The sequence below is a fragment of the Cyprinodon variegatus genome, unplaced genomic scaffold (assembly GCF_000732505.1).
Source record: "Cyprinodon variegatus isolate N-32 unplaced genomic scaffold, C_variegatus-1.0 Scaffold520, whole genome shotgun sequence".
Lineage (NCBI taxonomy): Eukaryota > Metazoa > Chordata > Actinopteri > Cyprinodontiformes > Cyprinodontidae > Cyprinodon > Cyprinodon variegatus.
In genome coordinates, this window is record NW_015150973.1 from 332,805 (window position 1) to 341,850 (window position 9,046).

The 9,046-nt window shown below is 36.1% G+C and overlaps 1 protein-coding gene across 1 annotated transcript; it reads left to right on the plus strand.

Annotated features, from left to right (window-relative positions):
• The first annotated feature begins 3,182 nt into the window (after positions 1–3,182).
• Positions 3,183–8,248, plus strand: aipl1 (aryl hydrocarbon receptor interacting protein-like 1). Its single transcript, XM_015390977.1, has 6 exons — positions 3,183–3,305; positions 5,049–5,228; positions 6,189–6,377; positions 6,519–6,695; positions 6,800–6,941; positions 7,832–8,248. Exons 1-6 carry the CDS (start codon positions 3,201–3,203, stop codon positions 8,029–8,031), a joined length of 993 nt encoding a protein of 330 aa, XP_015246463.1. The 5' UTR covers positions 3,183–3,200; the 3' UTR covers positions 8,032–8,248.
• Positions 8,249–9,046: the final 798 nt, after the last annotated feature.

The following is a 9,046-nucleotide window of genomic DNA, read 5'->3' on the forward strand; positions in this document are numbered from 1 at the left end:
ATAGATAGATAGATAGATAGATAGATAGATAGATAGATAGATAGATAGACAGACAGAATTAGACATCCCCAGTTATTAATTTCCTACACTCACCAGATCTGAACACCCTGTTAAAAAACTTCACACCCATGAGTAGAGGTAATGCAGCCTGATGATATTGACACCACATCAGATACCTAAACCCCATTTTAAGCAGGGGGAACGCTCTCTGGTGGGGTTTAGAAGCCCATCAGATAGCGTTCCCCCCTGATGTCATTTACGTTGAGTTGCAATAAATGCTAAACTCTCTGCAGGTTCTTGTCTTTGTCGTCCGCTCTATTCAGCTGGCTTTTGAAACACACAACGAGAAGGTGGGGGCTGGGTGGTGAGCGTGAGAAACGCAAAAGTAATGCAATAGTTACTTTTACTAGTAACTAGTTACTTTTAATGTGGAGTAACTCAGTTACTAACTCAGTTACTTTTTGGAAGAAGTAACTAGTAACTATAACTAATTACTTTTTTAAACTAGCGTGCCCAACACTGCTCTTTGGTCACATTATTGCCAGTCCTTTCTTTCCAGGCCTATTCATGAGTTTATATATAAAATCCTTCTGTTGAAGCATAGTTAAAAAGCAATGTGAGAGATTGTGGATATATATGGTTCGAAACATCGGGTCCCAGTTTAGTTTACTTCTTAATCTATTGCCCCAATGTTTTGAAGGCCACAGTTGTTTAAACCCATATGTTGTGATCCTTTTCAAATGAATAAGACTCAAGCTGCCGAACTAAGCACAGATGTGTATATCAAAGATATCCAATGGTAGAATCTATTAGAGGTGGGTATCCGGCAGATATTGTAGAGTAAGATCTGCTATAGATGTTGAGGGTATCCTATACCAGGATCTGCTACAAATGTTTATGCAAAGGGAATCCTATATAACAATATGTTACAGATCAGATCTTCTGATATATACTTGGAAACACTTTGGATATATGGCAGATGTGTAAACTTAAGATACTGTTTGATCTCTCCAGATATCAGGCCTTTTTGTCCAGGGTGTCTTGACTTTCAATTTCACATTTTTCATAGATTTTCTATTTATTATTTCTTTAGTAAGATCCAAGATATTTCTGTCAATATTGTATGTTATTAATGGGGGAACCAACAATTTCTTCTACTTGTGTACCAGGACATTTGGACGTCAAACTAATCCACAGTAAGGACTAAATATTGTCTCTGGAGGTAGGCCTACTGGTTTCAAGTGTTCTGCTTAAAAAAGTGGTTTGGAAAAGTATATGTATTTCTGCTTACAGTTATTGTGTTTCATAAAAAATATGTGTTTGTTTTAATTATTTCATTATAGTATTTCGAAAACCAGAATTGATGAGCAGCTTCAGATTCGGACTGTTTTTATTACTTACTTTTAAATTTCAGATGTTATGATCCTTTACTCAGTACTTGAGTTGTTTTTTCACCAAATATGTTTTTATTGTTTCTTAAATCATTTATTGAATGGCTACTTGAATTTTAGAATTCCACATGATTTGGCTGAGCTTTGATTATCTGGTGAATTGGACAGGTGAATCTAAAAATATTGGGGCAATATAACTTCTCTCATTGGCATAAAGCAACTAGCATCATGGGGAAAAAATGAAAAACTAAATACATTAATTCATAGTCTAAAGAAAAATCAAGAAAAAAAAAACGTACTAACTTTGAAGCAAGTTGGTGGCAGTGTTATCACAAATTCTCAAACCTTTTTCTGGGCTAAAAAAATACTGTCTTTTGTTGAACTAAAAGATGACCTAAAATGTCATAGTGAATGTCAAAGTAGATCACTTGCTTTTCAAGTTAGAAAAAAAACAAATACATTTTGATGCAGCTTTGTCAGGACTCCTGTTTTTGTGTTTGTGTTTCTGTGTTTGTCTCCCTTCATCCACCAGGAGGCGCCTGGTTCTGGTCCGCCTCCTCACACACCTGCTGATGGTTTCCTCGTTAACGGAGTGTTCTTAAGCTGCTAACTGCCACTACCTCAACGCCAGAGTGTTTGCCAGTTTTGGGTACTCTAGCCAAGCTGAGTTTTGCTGAGTCAAACTGAGTTTTTGTCAACCTGAGTTTAACTTTGTTTTTTGTCTTTGCCTCTTGGCAGGAAGTCATCCTGCAAACTGGTTTTCTCGGACCTTCTCTCCCTGGAAGGATCAACTGAGCTTCAGACTGAGCTGTGGTTGAAACAGGATGTTTGGATCCACTTTCCCCAAGAGATCGTTTGAGCTTCTTACTGAGAAAGGGATTGTTCTCCACTACGACCCGTTCAAGTACCGCAGGAAATCTGAGTGGCAGTCAGTTTCTCCGTTCACCAACTAACAACCTAATTCTGGGTAACCCTGTTCCGCCCTCCACCAAATCAGACAAACACTGGAACCACGGCACACAGAGAAGGATAACACAACTTCTCTGGAAACGTGAGTCGGAAACCAAATCCTCTTCTCCAATTTCACAAGTCAAATTCCCTACTGAGCCAGAACTAACCACTGTGTCTTCCCCTCACTTTACAATTCCGGTTGAGCAGTGTTCAGAGCAACACTTCTCCCTCTGTTTAACTTCTTCAATAAACCCGTTAAACCTTTTCCCTGGTCTCTCTGTTTTGGTTTTCTGCATTAGGGTCTGAACTTTGTAACATCATGACAAGCTTAAGTTATAATCAATCATATTCAATAAAATGCTTTGTAGAAAAGGCAACTTTTAAAAAATGTTAATACCTAACAACTCTAAATCGATCGGCGCCCATAAGTTACACGCTTTATTGTAACTCTACCGCGTCTAGAGACATTTTTCCACTTTCACAGTGACTCAGTCATTCTGATTGGTAGGATAGTAATTGTAAAAAAGCAACTTTGAATACATGTTACTGACTCTCAATTACATTTAGATGACTTTGACAAACAAGGCCATTGTAACATATGAATCTGCTTAAATGTTTCATCGGTGTCTGGCTTTCTAGAGGTTTCCTGAATGTTCATAGAGCCCCAGCTAAAACAGCAATAAGAGACAGTGGAACAAAAAGAGAGGAGGAGAATATTCTAATCCTATTAACTCTGCCTTATCTAATCCATCAGAGGCAATAGCCCCAAGTCATTCAAATCCATTTGCAAGTGTTATATAATACCAACAATAAAAACGCTATTAGAATAATAATATAACTTGGCTGCATAGAAAAATCATGTCGGATATGCGAAATACGATGCTGATTGGATCAGAGGGAATTAAGAAGACCATTCTGCATGGAGGAACAGGAGACCTTCCCAAATTTATAACTGGAACAAAGGTACTGTTGGTTTTATCAACTTATTGAAACATTTTAATCAAACTTATCTATCTATCTATCTATCTATCTATCTATCTATCTATCTATCTATCTATCATCTAGCATATTATCAGTAAAGATTAGTTATATTTTAAATCTCGGAGCAGAGTAGAGCCAACCAAATAGAAGCCGTCTGTAAAGACTTTACACAACAGACTCCATATGTCGCATCAGTTAATTTAACCTCATGGTCGAGTAAAAGATGATAAAAACCAAGCATCTTCAGTGACCTATTAATCCCTCCCAGATACAGGTAATACTGTACCTCATAGACTACTTGGACAATGTTTTTACTCGCTTACTTGACAAGTAAACTTACCCCAAAAATCTAATCAAGACTTTCCTACAAAACGCTAACTATCTAGAAACAAAAAGTAAACTAACTGTCCAACTTTATTAAAGTTTAGCAAACTAATCATACCAGGCGTTCAGTATCAAAGATAATAAGTGTAGCTTTATTGCTGACTTTACTGTAGCCTAACCATAATTATTAACACCAAATAAACCTATTTATAATTGTAAGACCTAAAGAGAAAATTCTACAATACAAATGAATTAGTCATAGTTTAACTATCCATCTTTAACTCACCTTAACTAACATTGCTTAACTAGCTTTAAAAAGCCAAATCAAAAGTAATCTTCTATATTGTGCCAGCAAAACTAACATTATTGAAATAATCTTTGTGTTTTACATATATTTATGCAGATTTACTTTGTCTTGTTTAAAGGTTTTCCTTCATATCTTCCTAAAATTGTCAAAGGTGTCCAAAGTATTAATGTTTATTACTCAAATAGAAGCAGAAATCCTACTGTTTAAAAACAATTTTGCAGAAGAGTATCAACTCAACTCAAGTAAAAGTGTAAAACTGCAATTTTTAAAACAACTTTAAGTATAAATTAATGCAGGAAAAGTGTTAAGGACAGATGCTTTACTTTACTACACTATTAAATGAAAAATTTTCTACAATTCTAGATGATAATTTCCTTTATTTTCTTAGTTTTATAACTAATGGTAACCGTGTAAAATTTAACTTTGCAACATCTTGAAAAAGTATTTCTTTTAGCTTGTGGTGAACAACAAGTAGATGCAGTACCGAGTCCAACCACAAGGGAATTAATTGTCTGGATGAAACAAATTATGTTGACGTTTTTGTTTTTTTATTTAAATACCAACAGGCTATAAAAAGAAATGAACTTAAATGAAACAAAACTAATAAGTCTATTTTTAAAATGTAACAAGTAGAAAGTAGAGATAATTTCTAAGAAATGTAAGGCATAGAAGAAAAAAGTTGTCTAAAAAAAAGTTGCTCCAATAAAGTATAGAATGCCAAAATTTCTACTTAATTAAGGTAACAGAGTATCTTTACTTTGTTGCTTGACACATCTGATAATTGCTGGCTGCTTATTTGTAATATATATTATATATAAATATCACCAAGGCTTATTAAACAGATTTCAGGTTGGTGCAAAGAAGTGCATAACTACTTTATGTTTGTTACTTATATGATTTAGGCTTTTTTAATTCTTTACTTAGATTCTGAGCCTGATGAACATAATAATGTAATTTCAGGTATTTAAGAGCCAGTGCTCATATCTTAAAGACATTGCAGGTTTTTGATTTCTTTAAACTTTTCTAACATATTTTAATTCATGTTGGACTGATGGTTGTCTCTTCGATTTAGTTGTTGCTTCTTGTGATTCCAGGTGACATTCCACTTCCGCACACAGCTTTGTGATGACGAACGTACGGTGATAGATGACAGCAAAAAGGTCGGGACGCCTATGGAAATAGTGATTGGCAACATGTTTAAACTGGACATCTGGGAGACCCTGCTATCGTCCATGAGGATCGGGGAAGTGTCCGAGTTTTGGTGTGACACTGTTGTGAGTGGGAGAAAAAAAAATCCATTAATATATTATATTTGTTTGTTACTTTTTATAAATTATGTTTTATTTTCAAATCAAAGTTGGCGGTGTGCTCTATATATATGTGTACTGCACTCTGTCAGAGACAGATGGGTTCTGACATCCTGTCGTTAATCCACAACGATCTCACTCTCTAATCGGCTCCGACTCCTTGTGAATCAGCACTACTGACCGGCCTCCACTCTGATTAGATTTGATAGGGATAAAGGCATCTTTTTTACTTTAAATAACACAGCTACTTAACCTGTTCTGATGGTTGTGATGAAATTCAGACAAGTCAGAATTATGAAGCAACTTGTAGTAAAGGTCATTGCTTTTTAAAAACCAAACCTTTTGCCCCGACTCCACATTTTTCATTCTTTCATTTTTTGTGTTTCCAAAAATATAGACATCAGAATAAGACGGATCAACTTTTAGTTGTATAGAGATTAAAAAGGGATTGTCAAGACCTACATAGAATATATCACCTATGGTTAAAGCTGAGAACTTTATCTGCACAATTTGAATATCTAGGATATCCAATAACATTTATCCCTGACTCTGGGACTATGAAAATAAATAGTTAAATGATCAAACATGCTCTAACTATCTCTGCCAGAATGTACAGCTCAGTTGTAGCTAAGTTTTTTCTCTTGCTTCCTTCCCATTACAACAACTTCCCATTCCAATCACATATCTAGGTTTCGGCCATGTTTTAGTCATTTACTTCATATATTTACTCTATATTAATATATATTAAGATCCCTAGAGACGTAAGTAAGCCTCATACCTGTCTCATCTGAATTTACAGAGTTTTATCCTTTTTTTGGTGCTGCTCCAGGACCGGTAATAAGCCAAACTTTGAACCAGCTTTTATGCCAAAATGTTATGAGGTTGAAGTTCTGAAAACTCTAACGTGTAATCCACTCTCATCTTTAGCACACGGGTGTTTATCCGCTTGTGTCCAAAAGCATGCGACGCATTGCAGAAGGCAAAGACCCAGTAGAGTGGCAGGTCCACACATGTGGAATGGCCAACATGTTTGCATATCACAGCCTGGGCTACGATGACCTGGATGATCTGATGAAGGAACCAAAGCCGCTCTTCTTTGTCCTGGAGCTGCTGAGGGTGAGAAAAGAACAGCTGCTACGCTGCATCAATTACCTAATAAAAAATTATAAAAACAGCTTCTTTAACCAGCAGTATCTCCTGCATTAAATCAGAAATGACTTTCAAAACTCTGTGTGTTTGTGTGTGCGCAATGAGCAGGTGCAGCAGCCCAGTGAGTACAACAGGGAGTCATGGGCTCTGAGTGACGAGGAGAGGCTGAAGGCAGTCCCTGTGCTGCACGGCCAAGGAAACAAGCTGTACAAACAGGGACACTACCATGAAGCTACGCAGAAATACAAAGAGGCCATCATCTGCATTAAGAATGTCCAGACCAAGGTTAGCATACTTAACACATCTTGTGGAAGCCCTGTTTTGTTATAAACCAAAGAAGGAACTGTTTTGTTGCTTTTCCTTGTTATAAAGAATTTTTTCCTCGTCAGGAAAAAGCATGGGATGTCCCATGGCTGAAGCTTGAGAAGATGGCGAACACTTTAACGCTCAACTATTGCCAGTGTCTGCTCCGCATGGAGGAGTACTATGAGGTCATCGAGCACACCACTGATATCATCAATCAGCATCCAGGTTGGAATAACAAAGGTCTTTCACAGGGGTGCAAAGACTTAGCAAACCAGGTTTTCTGCTCTAGATTTGCTAAATCAAGCCAGTTTACTCTCACTATTGCATAAGTAAACGATTATATATGTGTATGAATCAAGCTCTGAGGTTTGTTAGAAAACCTAAATAAACAAACGCCATTATGAAGACCAAGGAAAACTATAGACAGGTCAAGGCTGTGAAGTAATTCAAAGCAAGGTGAAGCAATGAAATGATATAATGAAGATAAAAGGCAATAAACTCCAAAGATGAAACTTGATTGCGGGTGTGCAGCTTAGAAGGAGACCAGTGACACTGACAACCGGCACTCAGTATGTCTCTAATTTTAGTTACCCAGCAGCAGAGATGAGTTATCTGGACTGAACAAGTCATCTCTATATCATATATTTGTTCTTCCCAGCCAGTGAAGCAGGGGATTCCAATCTGCATTGTGAATTAACCTGGACAGAATGCACTCACTGGGTTCAGTGCCTTGGCAGATCAAATACATGGCATAGAGATGACTTGTTGAGTCCAGATTCCCCATCTCTCCCCAGCAGCATAAAAAAATTGTTGTGAGCACTAATCAGAAAAACACCCAAATGTTTCCTGGCAAGCCTGCTGGTTCTTCAAAGGACTGACATAGCATGCAACACTTTCAGATCTTTACTTGTAAAACATGAACTTTCATTACACAGTCGCACATCATTTTCCCATGCCGATTGAATATATTCAATAAATATACTAAACAATATAGTTGAAATTTAACAAAATATGGAGAAGTTCAATCTGAAAATAGTTTTGCAAAGCCAATCTATTTTCTGCATTTTAAAACATTTACAGTCAGTTCAAAGATTTTGCCTCACTCTGTTCTGCAGGAGTTGCAAAGGCTTTCTACCTGCGAGGGAAGGCCCATAAAGAAGTATGGAATGAGGCAGAGGCCCGGCAGGACTTCAGTAGGGTGCTGGACCTCGACCCCGGCATGAAGAAGTCCGTGAAGAAGGAACTGGCGGTGCTCAACATGCGCATGGAGGAAAAGAACCAGGAGGACAGGAACAAATACAAAGGCATGTTTTGACCTGAAGACTGAAAACGTATCTTGTTTTTTTTATTATTATTCTAACCGACACAAACGGTGACCTCAACACTGCCCGAGGTCTACAGGTCTGCAGATCAATACCTGGAAAACGAATAAGAAAAATTAGACATTTAACTTTTCAGTAGTGTTTATGTTTTTACACTTGCCATAAAATGTGAACATAACTAAAAGGTTAAATCAAAAAGTATAGAAAGTGCTATAGATAATTTATTCTATTGGTTTTAGGATGCCTGTATTTTTTTTTTTATTCTTGCACAATATTCTAAAATCTCAATAAATTATAACAAACTTTGAAATCTGGGATGTTTTATTGCCTAATGAAAAATGTGTGTATTAAAAATCTTTATCCAAAGGCAGCAAAAAGTGGAAATACTGGGCTGATGTTAAAACTAGAACCTCAGGTGAAACATTTTCAACAAGTCCTTTATTAGAAGGATACTGAAACTCAGCACTTTAAGGCAATCTATTTGGAATACAATTATGGTACATAAGTGAACAATCAGGGTGTATAAAGTAAAGGAGGATCACCCACAACAGTTCAGAAGAGGCCAATTATGCTCTCTAAGCAGATAACCAGCTTATAACTGGTCAGACTTCCATTTTCTCTATAATTAAAAGTGTCAAAAAAGCTGTGCAATTAGCAAATTACAGCTACAACATTAATCATATGCTTTTATTCTGTATTTTTCTTAAATGTATTCATTAGAATAAACACTAAAAATCAATAAGTTCTATTATTATAGCTATGATAAATTGTGTTATTTTAGTAGTAGTGATCATACATTTGATGAAGTTATATTTATTTTTAATAAATAAAATTATTTTTTATTATTTTTTTCCCCAAGTATTATATTATGTAATTCCCCAATTCTTGTTATGTATTAAATCAAATGGGTTTCCTTTATGGGCTATCTACACATAATTAGTTTTGGTATTTAATCCAATTTTCCTTTTACTAACAATCATTGGATTATTAATTTATCCTTCAGTCATT